General features: G+C 49.5%; 1 protein-coding gene across 1 annotated transcript in view; it reads left to right on the forward strand.

The window, feature by feature from the left end:
* LOC129861444 (bile acid receptor-like) overlaps window positions 1-20,043 on the forward strand; it is a 23,257-nt gene extending 3,214 nt beyond the window's left edge. The window contains exons 6-7 of the mRNA XM_055932822.1: window positions 19,202-19,315; window positions 19,528-20,043. Coding sequence (XP_055788797.1) covers window positions 19,202-19,315; window positions 19,528-19,745 — 332 coding nt within the window. The 3' untranslated portion in view covers window positions 19,746-20,043. The remainder of the gene's footprint in view (window positions 1-19,201; window positions 19,316-19,527) is intronic.
* The last annotated feature ends 1,380 nt before the right edge of the window (window positions 20,044-21,423 follow it).

Raw genomic sequence — 21,423 nt, forward strand, 5'->3', positions numbered from 1 at the left:
GGCGTATTTGTTTCACATGGCTCCTCGTTACTCATGTCTAGGATAAAACAGAATAGGCGCCCCTGAGCAAAATCCTCTCTGATAGGTGGTGACATACTGCAGAAATCTGTGTTCTCCAGAGTCACTTGGAGAACCTCGCCTTTGCAGCAATATGTCAGGTAAAGGAGAAATTGGAAAGTAGCTCTGTCCTTTGGTGACAACGCTCCGAAAGACAGCTCATCTGATATCCTATCGTGTAGTATGTCATTGTCAACCGCTAAGAAGAAGGCTCTCCTATTGGAAGGCACGTTCACTGTTTCTAACACAGCTGTATTTGCTTGTCTGTGAGGCAAAACATTACAATAGGTTGACACCGTTGTATTTTTCTTAGTGGCCATGCTTTGATAGTGTTGTCTTCTCTGGTCTAACACAATTGAGAGCCCTAGAGCCTACTTCCTAACTCCTTGGCATACATGTTACACTAAACCTCATGTCCTTGACAGGGTACTTCAGCTCTGAACAGTGAAGTCAGTTTGTCTGAGTTAGATAAGTCAGCCGTGTTTGGATAGATGAGCTCGTGACTGAACCGGACACTTCAGCTCTGAACAGAGAAGTCAGTGTCTCGTATTTGGATAAGTCAGCCGTGTTCGGATACATGAGCACGTGACTGGATCGGACACTTCAGCTCTGAACAGAGAAGTCAGTGTCTCGTATTTGGATAAGTCAGCCGTGTTCGGATAGATGAGCATGTGACTGGAGACAGATAATTCAGCTCTGCTCGGATGAGCCAGCCGTGGTCGGGCACCTCAGACTTAGTCACAAATGGATAATTCAGCTCTGCTCGGATGAGCCAGCCGTGGTCGGGCACCTCAGACTTAGTCACAAATGGATAACTCAGCTCTGCTCGGATGAGCCAGCCGTGGTCGGGCACCTCAGACTTAGTCTCAAATGGATAACTCAGCTCTGCTCGGATGAGCCAGCCGTGGTCGGGCACCTCAGACTTGGTCACAAATGGATAACTCAGCTCTGCTCGGATGAGCCAGCCGTGGTCGGGCACCTCAGACTTGGTCGCAAATGGATAACTCAGCTCTGCTCGGATGAGCCAGCCGTGGTCGGGCACCTCAGACTTGGTCGCAAATGGATAACTCAGCTCTGTTGTGATGAGCCAGCCGTGGTCGGGTACCTCAGACTTGGTCGCAAATGGATAACTCAGCTCTGTTGTGATGAGCCAGCCGTGATCGGGCACCTCAGACTTGGTCGCAAATGGATAACTCAGCTCTGTTGTGATGAGCCAGCCGTGGTCGGGTACCTCAGACTTGGTCACAAATGGGTAATTCAGCCCTGAACGGATAATTCAGCCCTGGTTGTGTAGGTCTGTACTTGGTTTCGATTAAGATCTTTCATCCTTTGCTCTCCATATGCTCCTTAGTTCAACATTTGATATCTTAGCATCAGTTGGATGCTTGATACCATACAAAGGGTTTCAGGTTGTCACTGAACAGTAGTTCTACGAAAATATGTGACTACACTCTGTAAAATAAAGTCCCCTAGGTCTCTTGAGTAACAATCATGAACAAAGCCGTGCCTTTCGTGGATTACTTTCCTGACATCTACCCCGAGCGTAGAGTTGTAAACCCTGACCTTGAACCTAATCTGGTAGGGGTGATGATCAAGTCTGTCCTCTTTAACAGACAGGAGGAGGCGCTGTTATGCAGAGGGTTGGTGGTGCAGGCTCGAGATATCAAAATCTACACTACGGTACACTTCAAAGTTACTGGTATAGCTCCTGTTGTGGGTTATGACCTAGACTTGGGTCGCGATCAGGATGGCGAGGAAGAGACCTGGGAGCTGGTTGGTAGAAATTGGTCTAAACACTTTGCTGCTGAGCCAGTGAACGTCCACGTTCTCCATGATGACATTAAGCGGAAAGTAAATGCTCTCGTTTTCCCGCTTAAATGTATATCCTTGGCCAAAAGGTATGTAGAATCTGTAAGGGGAGCACTCACTTTCGGAGACTTTTGCCCCGACAAGGGCTACTACATTGCTCGAGACGGTAACACGCCTGCCTTGTGCTCCAATGTCATGTTCGGTAGGGTCTATTTCATGTCTGCAAACAAGCTGAACCAGGTGCTCTCAGTATCCGAACTCATCTATGATCACGACCTGTCTGAGGCTGAGACTAAGCTCTTTGACAGTAAACACGTGGCCTATTTCTACAAGGCAGCGTGTCTGGACATTGAGACCGTGTTTGACAAATCATACCGAGACATGTCCCTAAGATGCGACTCATTCGCCTACAGGTTCCCCTACTGCACTGAGCGTACGGTCGAGGGCATGACAGAGTACAGGACTAAGCTGGTTCACATGCTAGACACTGGCAGGTCACAATTGCCAAAACATAGTAAGCACGTCTCTATCCCTACTCTATCTCCTGACATGCCAGGTCAGCAGCACGAGATAACCTGCATCTCTCTCGTGATCCTCAACTCCCACATACCCAAGACTTCACCTGACCACCACAGGAAGAAGCTGATAGTTGTCTATAACAAATGTAAGGTAACACACAACCACCAACCAGAGGCTGACCACGAACTAGCCAGGGGTGCCGGTATAGACGATGTCAGAAGGATTATGTTTTACCCGTGCTCCGGAGAACTCGCAGTCCTGGAGAAGATGATCCAACTGCTGTACAAGTACGGCATAGAACTGCTGTACGTGTTCAACGCCGAATTCGATGTGAGAGTGATCGAGCAGCGTGTGCATTTTTACACTCAATCGAATTACACCAAGTTCCGAGACGCCGTTACCCAGGAACGAGGAGCCTCGCTATTGCGAGCCTGGTACGGCCTCTTTGTCACCAAGGCCCTGGCCCATGACATGGTACCGTTCTTCCAGTTTGAAAACGTACGTTACCTTGATATGTACAAGGAGATGCTGAAGAGCGTAGGCTCTGTGTTGCTCAACGGAACCTTGACCGAGTACAAGCTCCAACTGATATCTGTGCACATCCAAACGTTCAACAAAGACAAGGCCAAGCTGGGCCACTTCAAGATGAACAGCTGCGGTATGAACATCATAGATCTGTACAGGATGGCGGGGACCAGAGATATAAAGTTTGCGTGTACCAGCATGAAGTTGAACGACGTGGCACCCTTTGTCATCTCCAAGGTCAGGAAGCTACACAGAAAGGTTCCAAAGGACACCAGAAAGCTTTGCAAGCTAGCGGACGTGGGTTACTCTAGCATGGACGAGATGATCAGACTCGGAGGTAGGAGTCTATTTGCCGTGCTCGTCTACAACTTGGTCGACTCACAGCTGTGCGCCAGGCTGGCTAAAGTTCTCAACCCAGTATCAACTCTGTTTCATCGATGTAGGGCCACTCTCAATATAGACGTGGTGGTACACGGGAGAGGGGATAACTTTTGCGGCTTTGTGCAGAGCATTCACTCGGTTCAGATCCCCCAGCTCAAGTTTACACTCGATACCCTCAGAGTGAAAGCGGGACCCCTGGGCATGGAACTGAACAGCCGACTGCGATGGGATCCTAATCTCGCCTCAGACAATGGTGACAGTGACATGTGGAAGGGAGGATCTGTGTGTGACCCACTCACTGGCCTACACTACTCGGGGCCCGGCATGGGTCTGGAGCTGTCCTTTGACTTCTCCAGTATGTACCCCTCGATCATGTGCGCTCTCAACATCTCACCTGAGACCACCATCCCCTGGCCTCCCGTTGACTTTCCCCACGATCTATCGGGTTGGGTGTGTTACAACTGGGAGGCTGAGGGGTTTCAGTACGCATCGCTCATTCTCAAGTACGACCAGACCCAAGGCTGCTTCATCCGTGCCCCGGGCATATTCTCTTCCTCGGTAGAGTACTATCTCAACCAGCGAGCTGAGTTCAAGAGGAAACTCAAGAACCCTGACATCAGCGAGGCCGAGCGGGTCTACTACAAGCTACAGGAGGGAGAGTGTAAAGTCCTAGCCAACTCCTTCTACGGAACGGCTCCTCGTCCCTGCGGGCCTCTCATATCTGGCCACGGCAGGCAACAGATTGCCGTTGTAAACAACTGTGTGTCTACGTTCTACCAGCACAGCTGCCCTGTTGTCTACGGAGACACTGACAGTGTCATGGTCTCAGTCGGATACGGTCCCCGGGACATCCCCGAAAGGGACGTGTCTGATGTAGTCGTGCACAGAACAGATACGCCCCGGTCCGGGGACACTGACATCAAACTCCTCGAGAGCTTTGCCTGTGATGGCCGGAAGGCTGTGGGTGACATGTTTAAGAGGGCTGGCTCCCAGGTGCCTGCCTTTCTGGACTACGTGCACACTGCCTTGGTTGAGGACACTCTCGAGAGGATGTACGTGATAGGCAGAGGTAACACACACCGAAATGTAGCCAGAGACCCGAAAGGAACATTCACCAAGGAAGGATATCCCGTCTTTGTGGCAAGAGTCCCTGGGTCCGAAGAAGTTGCGGATGTCACAGGGCCCTTCGTTAAAGACAGGAGAGTCAAGCTGGAGTATGAAAACAGTTGCTCGGTCTACTGTCACGTAGCTAAGAAGACCTACGTGGCTCTCAGTCACAACCTAGACGACAAGGGTGATCTGTCTTCGATCTCCGTAAAGGTCAGGGGGCTGTCGGCCTTCAAAAGTATGCGCTCCCCTTGTGATTCTGCCGTGACGGACACCTTCATATCCTGCGTCATGAGGGGAGACTGTGTCAAACTGGAGACTGACGTGTTGTCCTGCTTTTCAACCTCTCCCTGGCACCAGCTCAAGGCTGGAGATGTAATCTTATACCTGGAGAGGGAACCGATCCTGGACGATCACGGGCAGTGGTTAGACTTACATCGAGCTAGGTCCTTCCTCACCTCTTACCGAGTGGACGATGTTATAACGTTGAAGCTGGACTCTGGGTTCTCTGCGGTCTCTACGACACTGGTTCCCGTACAGGGCTACGAGTCTGCGTCGAGCGACACCATCACAGTGAGAACGCTGTACAAGGACTGGAAATACTGCATGAACCACATGTTCTCGCGCAAGGAAGCCATCCTCAGAGACCTGTTAGCGTGCAAAGCATCGCAACTCATCGCGTCCAAGATGGCAGCAGGGTTCTTTCCTTGGAGCAGTCTCATCAAATCATCAAAGAACAAGCACTTTAGTCAACAAACACTGGATCGCTTGCAGGTAGCCAACTCCAGTGTTAAAACGACCTACCTAGAAACTGTGAAGACGTGGCTACAGCACATTACAGGACTCTCTGTCAAGCCAGTCGAATGCCCCGAGTATCACAAGTGTAACCCTTGCGAAGCAGCCTTCTACAGATACCCCTTGAACCTCCAGGCTAACACAGGGTGTATCACGGCCATGTTCGGTGGATCGCTCATATGCGAGGCCAAGCGTTCCGACACAAGCGTGGTGTCTGACGGTGATAATGAACACGGGTCCAAACCCGTTAGAGATGACAACACGGAGGAGCATCACACCCCGGCCCCCAGAACCCTAACGCCAATCGATTCCTCGTCTTACACAGAGATCATTTCACACCCCTACCAGCCTTTCAACAAATGTTTCGCCAACTCCAGGGTGCTGATAGCTCACTATGCTGACTCTACCTTGGTGAACCGCTCTGGAAAGCTTTTAGCTCACTGCATTATAGACTACTGCTTACCCCGCTACATGTACAGTTCTGCCCTTGGCTCCCACAGCCTGGATGATTGCAAAGAGCACTTGCTCACCTCAATCTCCTCAGTCAGACAGAGGTTGAAGAGGGCAACCACGGCTTTCAACGCGGTAATGAACAACTGCCCTGAACACATGATACCCGTCTGCGGTAGTAGTGAGTTGGAGCACCTAAGGATCAACAGGGAAACTGTGGCGCGTCTGCCCGGTGAGAAACTCGAGGTCTGCAGCAATGTGATCACCAAGGACATGTCCCTACAGCCCCGTGATGTCTACAGGAACCTAAGCGCCTCGCTCGGGAAAAGGCTCACGGAAGCCATATCGGAAGGCATACTGTCCCTTGTCGACAACGACTCTTGCTCTGACGCCTCCATCTTGCTTTCGTTGCCGATTGTCATGTTGCAAGACGCTGGGATCACCTACTCTACTACTGGTAGGCTTTCCATAGTGAGAAGCGAGCTGTGCGAGAGGACTCTAGTTGACCTGGCAGGCCTTCTGTATCAGACTGTACTCATGTTGCAGATACAGACCCCTGACGCGTTCAGCTCTGGGCCCGTTATGTACCCAGAATCTGTTCTTTGCATCATGCCGTACTGTTGCGCCGACGCAAAAGTCATGAGAACCTGGATCGAGACCTTTAAGGAGAAAAAATGGATCACCCCTGTCCGGGCCACGCTCGGAAAGAGGAGACGTCCTCCCTCTGACTGCAGGGTGGTTACGTATCATTGCACCGGTTGTAAAAACTTCTACAAGGACCTGTTCACCAACAATATCCCCGGTCACAGGCTTATCCAGCGTGTCTACGGTGAAGACAAGAAGAGAAGGATAGGACGGTGTGTCAATGAAAGACGGTGGCTCTCGTGATCGAGACGAAAAGCACTGTATATACCATTTCGTATACATGCATTGAGTACAGACCGGTGATAGTATACCTTTAGCATCCCAAGCACGGGTAAAGATGTCTTTCAGTCAGAAGGAGTATGTGTTCACCCATACAATGAACAAGGTCAGTGAAGCACATCAGCCTACCATGTTCAAGATTGACTTGCAAGGGCTCATACCCTTTGGAGACTGCAGCACTCTGTTCATCATTGACAACATGACAGTTACCGCATACAAGCAAGGCACCTTGGACAAAATACCAGTCAAGTTCACTGTCCTCAATGACAACAAGACAAGGATCCTGACTAATGATCCATCTAAACTTTCATCCCAATGGAACGTTGACATTAACGGTGGCTCCTGTATCAAGATAGCTGGCACGGACACAGTGCCTTTCAATCGAACCCTATCTGTCTATGATGACGACAACAGGCAGGCTCTCATCAATGTCTTAGCCTTCATGATGTCAAAAAGTCTCTGGGCCTCGGACAGAGCGAAAGGAGCTTTAGACGTTCTGGTCGCTTCTCCCCGAGGGGAGTTTCAATTCATATGCGGCCTGTGTTCGGCGAAAGGCTTTGTCAGCATTACCAGGGGACCCAGTGGAATAGCATCCTTTTCTTTCCCCCAGTGTGCAGACAGCTACGTGTGCGTACCTTCCCATCAACTCGGCACTGACAAGGACTATGATGCTCTCAGAAATGTCCTAGCTCTTTGGCGATCTGTCTCCCTCGACGACCTTGGAATTCTCCACAGAGTCACTCAGGAGATGGCAATGGCAACCCCGCGAGCCTTCCAAGACCTCGACTGTACATCTTTCCCTCCTAGACACATGTATGGTGGGGGTATTGTCATCCCATATGCTGTGATGAAATACGTCTCCGCACTGTACCAGACCATGAGCGAGTACGCGGACAACATTGCCATTGTAGACGAAAATAGGCCTCACATCAAAGTCTTGATCCAGAGCCCCTCTGAAAACATAGGTGAAATCACTGGGCATCTCTCAATCACCATACTCTATGGAACAACACTCTGGGACATATACACCAAACTCATCCATGGGCTGAGGCTTGCAGAGGGATGTGAGGAAGAAGACATTGACAGTCTTTCTACTGTCACACAGTTAAGCACCGAGGTGTTGATCAGGAGAACCCAGTTGAAGTTTATGTTGAATAACCATATGTCTTTAAGGGATTGGTATAACTTTTACTATGGGGCAACATGTATGGGTTAACAACAATTGCGTGATATGTGCAGGAGGACTATGTTATACAGTAATGTTTCACAAATATATTGAATAAAGGCAAAAGACACCATTGATTTGGTTTATTCATTTCAAGAAAAAGTACACTCTAGCTGTAACATTGTATAATATCTTACAGAGTATGTTATGAAAAGAGTTCACTATTCATATCCATAGCCTTGTGCTGAGAATATCGAACCCTCTTGTGTCCTTCGATCCTACTCCATCCTTTTCATTGTCTCCCCTCACATTAGGGGGAAGGTCGTGGCACAAAAGTTACATTCCTAGCCCCTCTCATGTAGTCAATCAACTCTCCTATGGTGTAGAAGTGTAGATTGGTCCCACATCGAAAGCCAGACCCATGGAACATGATTTTGTATACCTTTCCTTTCCCTGTTACAATGTCAAAGAGGTATCCAGAGCGATGTTCATCCATGTAACATACTGCAGCAGCAGGGTTGAAGTTTTCACTTTGCATACTCTTTAGACTGTTTAACAAGGCAGTGTGCTCACTTGACCCTGGGGACCTACCATTTGGCGACTGCCCAAGAGACAGTCCCCACCATGCACTCTTTAGTAACTGTATCATAGTATGCATCTCTTCCACTACACGTATGCAAGTCCCCTTGCTTTGACCACCAGGTATGGCTCTAGGTCTAGCCATCAGGTACCCTCCTGGGTAATTTGCAATCATCTCTTCTATAATTTTTGCTGGTTGACTGTATTCCCACTCTAGGAAGTCGGTGCATTTGTAACGGCCTCCAGTGACATATATGGCGAATGAGATAATGTCACAATCCCCTGTCTTCATCATACATGAACACACTCCTCCGGGCTCCGCTCCACGGTAGTCCGCTATGGCAAAAGCTCCCACCTTCACCTCGGGTCTATTGAGGAAAGATATCATTTGTTCCTCAGATACGGAACCCCACCAGTGGTCACCCAGTGACTCTACAAATGAAAGCCATGATCTGTCCAATAGAGGCCAGTTTCCATAGGTCACTTCCATCCCAGTCATTTCGAATGCACACTTGATATTTCTTCCCCAGTGCTGAGAGAGGCAAACTGTTAACAGATCCTAAGAACAGACCTTGCTATTTAACTGCCTCCCTGTAATGCTCGGTTGGGTAAACACAGAGAGTTGGACAGCACAGAAACAGTTGGACGAGTGCCCAGAGCTGGATAAACAAATAGAGCCGTTGCCTAGGTGAAGGGAAGATAAACAGACAGGGCTGGAGAAAGTAAGCCTGTGTGTACAGCATAGACAGGGTTGGATGAGGCTGTGTGGACAGCATAGACAAGGTTGGATGAGTGCCCAGGTGACGGGAAGATAAACAGACAGGGATGGAGAAAGTAAGCTTGTGTGGACAGCACAGACAAGGTTGGATGAGCATGTGTGGACAGCACAGACAAGGTTGGATGAGCCTGTGTGGACATCACAGACAAGGTTGGATGAGTGCCCAGGTGATGGAAAGATAAACAGACAGGGATGGAGAAAGTAAGCCTGTGTGGACAGCACAGAAACAGTTGGACGAGTGCCCAGAGCTGGATAAACAAATAGAGCCGTTGCCTAGGTGAAGGGAAGATAAACAGACAGGGCTGGAGAAAGTAAGCCTGTGTGTACAGCATAGACAGGGTTGGATGAGGCTGTGTGGACAGCATAGACAAGGTTGGATGAGTGCCCAGGTGACGGGAAGATAAACAGACAGGGATGGAGAAAGTAAGCTTGTGTGGATAGCACAGACACGGTTGGATGAAGCAGTACCGGGTGGATAGCCCAGCTATAATGACTTTGTGAAACATGTGTAGTTGCAACGGTACTGCTCTTTGTAATGTATGTGAATAAAAAGAACAAGGCTCTGACATGACTGGTGATACACTTTATTGATTGCATGTCAAAACAATGATATGTAATGTATATTACATTGACACATATACTGTCACAAATATTAATTGAGATGTACAGTAATACAATGGTCATGGCCTATACCTCTGGTCATACGGGCTAGTCTGTATGGAACGTTTGAGACTGGGTAGGCCTCCACTTGTCTCCACTGGTCCCCTCCTTCTCCCTCCTGTTACATCCATCTTGCTCATGCACAGGTCCTGTGTTGTAGAAAGGGGTCTTGGTACAAAGGAAACCTTTACAACCGTTGTCATATGGTCCAGCAAACTTGTCATTGAGTTAAAGTGTATATCTGTATCAAGCACAAACCCAGACTTATCAAACGTGACCTTGTATGGTTGTCCTTTTGCTGTTACAATTTCGAAGAGGTATCCATATTCCTCTTCATCCATGTAACAGATCGCTGCAGCTGGCTTGGGGTATTCATCTTCCATCTTTTTTAGGTCCTGTATAACTTCAATGTGATTTGATGACATTGGGGAACTGCCCGTCGAATGTCCCCACCATGCACCCTCTAGTAGCTGTATCATTTCACGCATCCCTTCCACTACACATTTGCCAGACCAATTGTTCTGTTCATCAGGTATGTCTCTTGGTCTAGCCATCAAGTAACCGCTTGGGACTGCTTTAAGCACATCGGTTATTAGCTGAACAGGGTCACCTCTGTCCCAGTCTAGGAACTCAGTGCATTTGTAATAGCCTTGGGTGACGTGTATATCAAATGGGATGAGAGTATTGTCAGTGCTCTTCACCATACAGGAACACACTCCTCCCTGCATGTCACCAAAGTAGGCCGTGATGGCAATAGCTCCTACAGTAACTTCGGATCTATTTAGGGATGACATTAGCTGCTCTTTAGAGACGGAGCCCCACCACCTCTCACCCAGCCATTCTACCAGTGGAAGCCAGGATCTGTTCAATAGAGGCCAGTTGCCATATTTCCTTTGCTTAGCGACACGGAGTGAGTCGAATTGTCTTCTCCCCATATAGGCCATCTTCCAACCACTTACCTATTTTGCTATGTGTATGTAATTGGTATCATAGTTCTTGTGATTCAGCCATTGTAAATAGTAGGAAAAGTGGAACCATACCCCAAAGCCGCACACTCTCACCAACCCCAGGAAAGGGCCTTATGTTTTCTAACTGTTGTTGCTAGAGACGTGGCTAGTTGCTCATCATGATTATGATCACATGCAGCCTTACGAACAGCTTTCACCTCTGTACAACCACACCTAACCCGTAACTTAACCCACTCATGAAAAGGTGTTTAACTGTGACACCTACTGCAACTGTCGCATTTAACAGCTAATCATGGACCTATATCTCCTTACCTCAGGCAATTGTGCATTTCCGACCTCTAATCATGTCAGAGGAGAGTGGTATAGAAACTGACAATAGCGAGCTGAGCCTGGTAGGAGAGACGCATGTTATATCATACTCTATAGACACCTCTTTCATAGACCATACTCATCACAGGCATTTAACTTGTACTGATTCTAACACTCGTCTCTATTCCACAGGTATCTACCATAATCCTGACCCGTTCTGTAGGTACTCGGTTTGATGTCCTTTCATTCACTGTTGTAAAGTATACCATGTATAAGTGATACATTTCCCATGTCTGTAATACACATTCAGGAGAGTGATTACATACTATCGTCTGACGATGAGGGACCTAGGAACCTTGTCTTGGAACAAGCTCCTCCACTGTTGCCCCCAGAAGTCGTCAACCGGCCTCAACCTCACCTAGCATTACCTCCTCTTCCCCAGTTGAACAATGCAGAAGATGAAATGGTAGATATGGTAGTGTATACTGTGATGACACTTTTGCTTGTGTGTATGACTTGTTGGTAATGTGGTTATGTCTCTTTCGCTCAAGTATATGGCCGATGATGAGGATGGAGCTGATGCGGATGGAGATTATGATGATGGAGATGACTAGGTTGCAATGTGTTGAGATCTAACTACACTGAACCCATTTTATTCATTTTTGAGCTGCCACTATGTCCTACTTTTGATATGGATGTATGTAAATGTTATGTACTCTGTAAATAAATGTGACCTGGTATTCTTGCTCAGGATATTATTGTCTTTATTCACAGAAGGATATGGACATTGAATAATACACCACAAGCACTTTGTAATGGCACATTTACCAAGCGATATGACAGTGATTACATATGCTCTCCACCTATATCTTTCCTACTCTAGACATTGTGTCTGGCATCTGTGACACCTGGGTGACGTTCCAGGCCTTCATCCCCAAAGATGTGGTTCTTTGGTCGGGCAACAAAGGTTGCATCTTCAAGGCAGCAGATGCGGGAAAGAATAGATGTGATATATGGAAAGTGTACACCTGTCCCAATCGTAAACCCCAAGTTATCAAACGTCACCTTGAATCTCTTTCCCTTGGCAGTTACAATATCAAACAGGTATCCCAAACTGTCCTCATTCATATAATGGATTGCGGCAGCTGGGTTGGTGTGCTTGTTTGTCCTCATTCGTAGAAGCTCTATCACTTTACCATGTGGTGGGGACATTTCCAAACTGAGGAATGCAGCTCCCCACCATGAGCCTTTTATCAGCTTTACAATATAACGCAGCTCGTCCACAATTTGTGTCATAGCAAAGTATTTGGGGTCATGAGCCATCCACCTGGGTCTACGTAGCAAGTGTCCTTCTCCCAGTTTACGCACCAGAACTTTCATAATGTCAATAGGAGTTGAAAATAGACCTTGTACCATATCGGTACAGATGTACCTGCCTCGACTAATAACAACAGTAAAGGTCATGACTGAATCCTGTGTCTTCACCATAATCGAACACACTCCTCCTTGCATGCCACCGAAGTGTGCTGCGACGACAATGTCCCCTTTGCGACTGTTAGATGTATCCATGAATGTGATAATCTGCTCTTTAGAGACTGATCCCCACCAGCGCTCCCCCAGCCATTCTAGGAAGGAATGCCATGATGTGTTCAGTATAGACCAACTAAGCATGCTTTCCATCAAATGTTGCTTTCTCGAATCTTCCACAGCTGGAATCGAGTCGTGACCATCTTCACAGTAAACCTGTAACTCGCCACCCTCTTCGCTGTAGCCTTCGTTGCTGTCCACCACCTCGCCATCGTCAACCTCTTCATCGTACACGTCTTCACAGTCCACCACCTCGTCGTCGTAAACCTCTTCATCGTACACGTCGTCACAGTCCACCACCTCGTCATCATCGACTTCTTCACATTCCACGACAGCGCCGGTGTCAACCTCTTCACCATAGACCTCTTCACAGTAGACCACCTCTTCGTCGTCAACCTGTTCACTGTAGAGCTGTTCACTGTCGACGTCTTGGGTGTGGACCTCGTAGTCTGACTCCTCGGAATCGTAAATGTCGTAGTCCACAAGACTATCGGTTGAACGGGGACTGGTTTCAGCCTCTTGGTCTCTGGTATCCTCCATGTCAGCACCGGGAGTATCTCGGTTATGGGTATAGTCCTCTTGACAATTGTCCTGATAATCATCACACATCCAATCCTCGTAGTCACCTGCCATGTCCGCTCCCGAACTGCTTTCGGAATCAGATGATTTGGAGCCTGAGGACCTAACTGCTTGTGGTATATGGCTGTTCCCAATCTCATAACCCTGGCAGTAACCGTAACAAGACTGAGTCTGAGGCCTCTTGACACAAACGACTGTCTCGTAATGGTTCCGACTATTCTCCAAATATATGCCCTGCTTAGACACCTCTAAACCATTAGATCTGTATTCAATCCAACGGTTGGTATAGTATGTATATATGCTTACCCCCAACATGTCTGCAGCTGCTTGAATCTCCACTTCGGTCGCCCAACTACCTAAACAATTCATGTTGGACTCCGTAATGTACTCTGACACTGAACGGTAACACACTCTCAGGATGGTCCTATACATATGTTGTTTGCTCTGTAGCTGCTGCACCACCGCATTTCGAATTGGCTCATGGTACTCCTCTGTACCACACAGTGCTTCACTGACCGCTCTGAAGAAACAATTTCCGTCACCTTTTATTTTCACATTCTTACACGGAGCACCTAACACACCAGACGCAGTATGACTGAGAGACCTCTTCTTGCACTGCACCTTCAGCCTAGTGCACAGCAGCTGGGCATCTTCAACTGTAACAGGGTTGAACTGCAGCTCTCTGCATGTGCTGCCACTAACAAAGTCAATGTCCGAGTCGTCGCTACTGTCATTCTCCTTTGCTGTATTACAATATCTGAGTGTATAGAAAGACTCTGATTTCCCATGTGCCATTATACACTCTGTTCTGCTTCCTGAGAGACGTCAGTATGGTCATTAATATATCGCTTTGGCCCCTATTGTCAAAGACCCATAGTTCTGCAGACTGAGCCATGATAGGGCGGGCCTAAGGAAAGCGTCATCAATCACACAGAGCTTAACAGAAGCCACAGGAGCCTATAAGGCTTCCATGCTTGCTGACTGAGTCATAATAGGGCGGGCCTAAGGAAAGCGTCATCAATCACACAGAGCTTAACAGAAGCCACAGGAGCCTATAAGGCTTCCATGCTTGCTGACTGAGTCATGATAGGGCGGGCCTAAGGAAAGCCTCATCAAACACACAGAGCTTGACAGAAGCCGCAGGAGCCTAGAAGGCTTCCAGGCTTGCTCACTGTGAGGGCTTGGGTAGCCTTGTTATAGTTTATAATGCTGTTGAATGCAAGTAAAAAATAAAGTATGCTCAGACAAGCAACTGTCAAGTGTTACCAACTGTACTTTATTGATAAAAGAGGTCCACATCACCATAGTACCAAATGAATACAATATAACATTTCAACTGTTAGGATAATTACATCTCCCCCATACTTTCTCGGAGCAGTGTCAGATTCAGAACTCAGGCCCCCCATCCATACCACGATATTCTCCGTCAAGGTCAAGTCCCCCATCCACACCCAGGTAGTCTTCTTCAAGCACAGGTCCATCACTGATTACACTGTGCTTTTCGTACAGATGCATACATAGAGACAAGTGGATTGTTGCAACGAAGATGAACAGGTTACCCATAATAGTCCTACTTGTTATAGCTGATACCTCTTCCCCAGTGTTGATAAATGTAAACTCTTGTAACAACCCAAACTGACTTATAAGTACTTCCCTGTATTAGTGCGTTGGCTAGAACATCAAGTGTTGGATAACTGATACGTGGTTTGCTACACTACTGAAAGCTGGATCTATTGTCACAGCCTCCAAATTCCACAGACAGGATACAACATAAAGTTTTGGATAACTGAGAGGTTGTGGTGGACACTCACAGATTCAACATTACGGCCAAGGGCCCTGTGTGCGAAGTGACAGGCTGTCCCCCCGTACTGCCCTTGGGCCCCGTGTGAGTTTGGGTATTGATTCTAAAAACGCCCCCCCCTCCTGCACTACCTTCCCTTGGTTGTGGATATTGTGCCTTTTGGGTATGGTTGTTGTTACATAACCCTCCCGTTGTCCTTCTATTATGCCTAGCACACAGTGTCCCCCCCCGGGGTCACTCTGTCCCGTCTTGGCTAAAGGCCCAGTGGGCACAAGTGTGACAGTATGGGTGTGAACAGCCTTTGCAGATGTATTTCTTACACCTGCAGCACGCTGTGTGTGTCTTGGCGTCCTTCTTGGGTGGGCAGACCTGACACCTCTTCCTCTTACTCGCCCCCAGCGGGGCGGCCGGGGCGGCGGCGGCGGCCGGGCCGGCGGCTCGCTCGCGGGCCTGCGGACGAGCCTCGGCGGATACACGCTCGCCCCGGATGACTTTGACAAGTGCGGACGCGGCTTCGGTGCGGGGGAGACGCTGCCTTCTTTGGATCAAGGGCTTCACGAGCGCCTTTCCGAGCTGCTCCAGGAACACCCTCCTCTTGTTCCGCTTCCCGGGCATCCAGTCGGGGTTGATCTCTCGCCATATGACAAAGGCGTTGTAGGAGGACACGTCGAGGATGTTGTGGAAGATGACCAGGGGCCAGCGGGCGGTCATCCGTCTGCAGCTGTAGGTCCCGACCACCTTGTCTAGGTTGTCCACGCCGCCCTTGTTGCAGTTGTAGTCTAGGATGAGGGCCGGCTTCCGGTCTCGGCGATCGCTGACGTCGGGCTCCGCGTGCCGCGTGCTCAGAAGCAGCACGTTCTTATTTCTCTTTGCCAGGTAGGACACTAGAGTGGCGGTGGGCGTGAAGGCGAACCTGGAGGACGAGACCTGTCTGCCCTTGGACTGGAGCAGCGCGGGAGGGAGCTCGGGCTTGTTCTTTCGCACCGTGCCCACCATGGTGAGGTTCCTCTCGAGGAGCCGCTGCCCGAGTTCGTAGGAGGTGAAGAAATTGTCACACGTGACGTTGTGACCGGCCGGCAGTCCCTCGGTCAGATCGAGGACGACACGCGCGCCCTGGTTCTTCTCGGGGCATCCGCCGGCCGCCTTGCCGGTGTACACTTGCATCTTCCAAGCGTAGCTGGACTTGGCGTCGCAGGCCACCCACGACTTGATGCCGTATTTGGCCGGCTTGCTGGGAATGTACTGTCGGAAAGGACAGCGTCCTTGAGGCGAGGAAGAGGAGAGGGAGAGGAGAGGGAGAGGAGAGGGAGAGGAGATTAGCAGGAGATTAGCAGCAGCGTCATCGTTACAGGCTCACCATCGGGGCGCACTGCGTTTACGTTACACGCAGCCGCCACCGCCGCCCGTGCCACTGCCCATTGCTACTGCTGCCCATTGCTACTACTGCCGATTGCTACCGCTGCCCGTGCTACTACTGCCCGTGCTCTCTACGCTACACGTACATACACAGATACATTGACTGCTACCGCTCTCTATGCACAGATACATAGACTGCCCGTGCTCTCTACGCCACGCGTACAAACACAGATACATAGACTGCCCGTGCTCTCTACGCCACGCGTACAAACGCAGATACATTGACTGCTACCGCTCTCTATGCACAGATACATAGACTGCCCGTGCTCTCTACGCCACGCGTACAAACACAGATACATAGACTGGCCGTGCTCTCTACGCTACGCGTACGTACACAGATACATAGACTGCCCGTGCTCTCTACGCTACGCGTACGTACACAGATGCATAGACGGTACCTCTGAACGGGACCAGTTGTTCGTCCACCGTCACTTCGGGCCCCGGGTTGTAGAGGGCCTGCAGCCGCTCCTCCCACAGGTCCCACACCTCTCTCACGGCCGCCAGTCTGTCGGTGGCGAGTCTCGCGGGTCTCGACTGGCGGTCGTCGAATCGCAGCAGCCTCGAGTACTTGTGAAACGCCTTGAGCGGCATGGTGGCGCGGAACACGGTCCTGCCGCTCTCGGCGTCCCACAGGCTGGCCGCGGCCTCGCCTCGGGACCTGTAGACGCCGGCTAGGATCAGCAGCCCTACGTAGGCGCGCAGGTCGGTGGAGTCCATGGGTCGCCAGCCGTCGCCGTATTTTCTCACCCCCTGCAGATTGGTCATGTCCACGATGATCCTTTCTATCGCCGGTGTGACAAACAGCCGGAAGGCGGACTCGATGTCGAGCGCTCGCGACGCGGCGTAGGCCGTGGGGCCCGGCGTCACGGCGGGGCAGGGCGGGCGGATGGCGCGGGGTCGGTCCGGGCCGCGATAGGCCGCGGAGGACCATTTGATTTTGCCGTTTTTCGACAGCAACGTCTCCCTTTCTCGCTCTGGCTCTCTGGCTCTGTCTGGCTCTCTGTCTCGCTCTCGGGCAGCGGCCGCGTCTCCCTCCGGCTCTTCCTCCGGCTCTTCCTCCGGCTCTTCCTCCGAAGAGGAGCACGACCGCGAGGCCGAGTCGTCTCCGTAGTCGTCCGCGTCGCGCTCGGGGTTGTATTCCTCACCGTCTTCATCTTCCGAAACGTCCTCCTCTTCGGAATCGCAGTAGTCTTCTTCGTCTTCTTGGTCGACGCTGGAGGATATCTGTTCCAGGACCTGAGCCGCGCTGAAACCGGGACTGCGAGGCGTCGTAGGCGGAGGCAACACGCTCGACGGGGTCGTATTCCTCGTCGCCGTCGTCCTCGTCGTCGTCCTCATCATCGTCCTCATCTTGTTCTTCTTGTTGTTGTTGTTGTTGTTGTTGTTGTTGTTGTTGTTCTTGTTGTTCTTCTTCTTCTTCCTGACAATATTAGTAGGCTCTCTACGCCCTGCTTACTGTCGTAGGCGGAGGGCTCACGCTCGGCTGGGTCGTGTTCCTCCTCGTCGTCGTCCTCGTCGTCGTCCTCTTCTTCTTCTTCTTCTTCTTCTTCTTCCTGACAATATTAGTAGCCTCTCTACGCCCTGCTTACGGTGGCCACGTGAATGGGACGAGGCACGCGAATGGACGAGGCGCGTGGTCGGCCCTGCCTGCTCCTTCGGCCCTTCGGCCCTTCGGCCCTTCGCCCCTTCGGCCCCTTGGCCCCTTCGGTCCCATCCGGGACGCTCGGCTGGCCTACCCGCGTGATAGCACCGAGGTCGTGCACAGAGTTGGTGGGGACAACTGGTCCCTGCCGGGGTCACTCCGACCCGGCCCAGACAGAGGGGAACAACTCCTAACACAGGCCCCGGGTCACTCCGACCCGGCTCAGACAGGGGTAGGAGGGGAGGGTTTACAACAAACACCTTGCTAACGCCGCCGGGGTCTCTCTGACCCCAGGCCCCCGGAACAGAGGGGAACAACTCATAACGCAGGGCTTACAACAGGGCTCGGGTCAATGTGACCTGGCCCAGACAGGGGTAGGAGGGTTACAACATACACCTTGCTAAACGCTGCCGGGGTCTCTCTAACCCACACAGACACTGGGAATCGACTCGGAACGCTGGCCGGTGGTCACTCTGTCCCGCCGAGGCAAGGGGAAGGTTGTCTAACAACAGCCATACCCGAAAGGCACAATTTCCACAACCAAGGGAAAGTAGTTTGTAGGGGGGCGTTTTTAGATTCGATATCCAAACTCACACGGTGCCCAAGGGCCCGTTTGGGGCAGACACGCCGTATTCGACACAGGCCCTTGCCCGGAATGTTGAGAATGTCAATTTTGGGGCAGGACCTTTTACTAGTATCCAGCAGGTGGTGGTGTTGGGTCACTGTGACCCCGGCCTGCCAGGGTCTCTCTGACCCACACAGACACGGGGGAAGCGACAGGTGACGCTGCCGAGGGTCACTCTGACCCCTCTGACGTCACTATGACCCCGCCCACACAGGGGCAGGGGCAGGAGGGTTACAACATTACACCTTGCTAACGCCGCCGGGGTCACTCTGACCCCTCTGACGTCACTATGACCCCGCCCACACAGGGGCAGGAGGGTTACAACATACACCTTGCTAACGCTGCCGGGGTCACTCCGACCCACACACAGACACGGGCAATCAACTCGGAACTGCCCGGGGTCGCTCTGACCCGCCGAGACAACGGGAGGGTTAAAATGAAGCAAGCTACAGTGAAAAATAAGGGAAATTGGGATTTGTCCTGTTTCCTTCCATGTTGAGTCTTAGGTAGTGTGTCTATGTGCAGGAGTCAATGAGGACTTGCTAGGACCGGTGCTCAACTTCTTCCACAGCATGGCTGCATTGGGGGTGACGGAGGCTGAATATGCCCTGCTCACTGCTACAGCACTGCTATGCTCAGGTGACTGGCTCTCTATGCCTGACATATTACTGTATGAAAGGCTAAATGTATTTGTTAATTTATTTTAAATACTATAACACAAGATATTTAGTTGACAAAGACACACTTTTTATTGACTTATCATTTTCGTCCAAGAGTGTCTGAATATCTCCTCTAGCTTGGCCAGATAGTGACGACCAACTCTATGTCGTTCTGTCATCTGGCTCTGTTAGCAGACGAAGCGTTGCTGCAGGCGGTGGCGTGTGTGGAGAGCTTACAGGAGCTGACCATGGAGCTTCTGTCCAGGGTGTGCGGAGCCCGGTATGGAACCCAGGGCCCTCAGGGAGCCCAACGTTTCGCTCGCCTGCTGGGGAGACTCACAGAGCTGCGCACGCTACGACACAACCACCTCACCCTGCTCCGACAGCAGCTCTGGGACAGTCAGCCTTGAGACAGACACTGAGTACGAAGAACAGAGATAGAACAGAGAGACAGAGACACAAACAAATGGTTTAAATAATCTACATTTTGGCTTAATGTTCAATGATTTATCAAGTTTGTACCAAACAATTTAAGGTAAAACTATTGGCCATTTAGGATTATTATGTTTATAATTAAAAATACCAATACCATTCTTCTAAGTGATTGGTTTCTACTGTAAAGTTTGAATCACTGACCAGTATTAAACCAACGTGAGTTTTGTTATATGGAGAACGCAGATTAAGGTATTAAAAAAGTATTTTATCATACCCTTGGCAGTCATCCTGTTTGTGTTGTGTTCATGGTGAAGCGTAATCAACCACCTGGTCATATACTGCCACACAGTGCTCTGGTAGGTCTGTTACACAGTGTTCTCTTGGAGTTTAAAGAGGAAGTTTGTTAAAATATAAATGTTCATGATTTTACACTTACCTAGGATGTTTTGGGTTGACAGTAGTAGCTTGGCAGACTAGTGCAATACAGCATTACAGCATTGGTATCAATTGTGGCTCACATCAGAAAAAAATGTAACTTCTTATGCTGCATCCCACTAACGGGATCAATATGACAACAGCCAGTGAAAGTGCAGGGCGCCAAATTCAAACAACAGAAATCTCATAATTAAAATTCCTCAAACATACATGTGTCTTATATCATTTTAAAGGTAATCCCACCAAAGTGTCCGATTTCAATTATGCTTTTCAGCGAAAGCACTACAAACGATTATGTTAGGTCACCACCAAACCACAATAAGCAAGGCCATTTTTCCAGCGAAATATAGCAGTCACAAAAACAGAAATAGAGATAAAATTAATCACTAACCTTTGATGATCTTCATCAGATGACACTCACAGGACTTCATGTTACACAATACATGCATGTTTTGTTTGATAAAGTTCATATTTATATAAAAAAATCTGAGGTTACATTGGCGCGTTACATTCACTAGTTCCAAAAACATCAAGGGATTTTGCATAGCCACATCGTTTCAACAGAAATACACATCATAAATGTAGATGATAATACAAGTTATACACATGTAATTCTAGATATACCTCTCCTTAATGCAACCGCTGTGTCAGATAAAAAAAAAAAAACACGGAAAAAGCAAACCATGCAATAATCTGAGACGGCGGTCAGAACAATAGCCAAATTAGCCGCCATGTTGGAGTCAACAGAAACCAGAAAATACATGATAAATGTTTCCTTACCTTTGATGAACTTCATCAGAATGCAGTCCTAGGAATCCCAGGTCCACAATAAATGCTCGATTTGTTCGATAATGTCCGTTATTTATGTCCAATTAGCTACTTTGGTTAGCGCGTTTGGTAAACAATTCCAAAGTCACAAAGCGCGTCCACTATAACGTGACGAAATGTCCAAAAGTTCCATAACAGTCAGTAGAAACATGTCAAATGATGTACTGAATCAATCTTTAGAATGTTGTTAACATACATCTTGAATAAGTTCCAACCGGAGAATTAGATTGACTTCAGTTGAGCGATGGAACGGAGCTGTCTATCACGTGAAAGCGTGTGGTCAAAACATGGTCAGCTCGTGGCAGTGGTGACTAATTCCTGTCTCCTTCAGCCCCCCTTCACATTAGAGTCATCAGACAAAGTTCTATCTAGTGGAAGCCGTAGGAAGTG

Source organism: Salvelinus fontinalis, chromosome 8, assembly GCF_029448725.1.
Source record: "Salvelinus fontinalis isolate EN_2023a chromosome 8, ASM2944872v1, whole genome shotgun sequence".
In the NCBI taxonomy this organism is placed as follows: Eukaryota; Metazoa; Chordata; class Actinopteri; order Salmoniformes; family Salmonidae; genus Salvelinus; species Salvelinus fontinalis.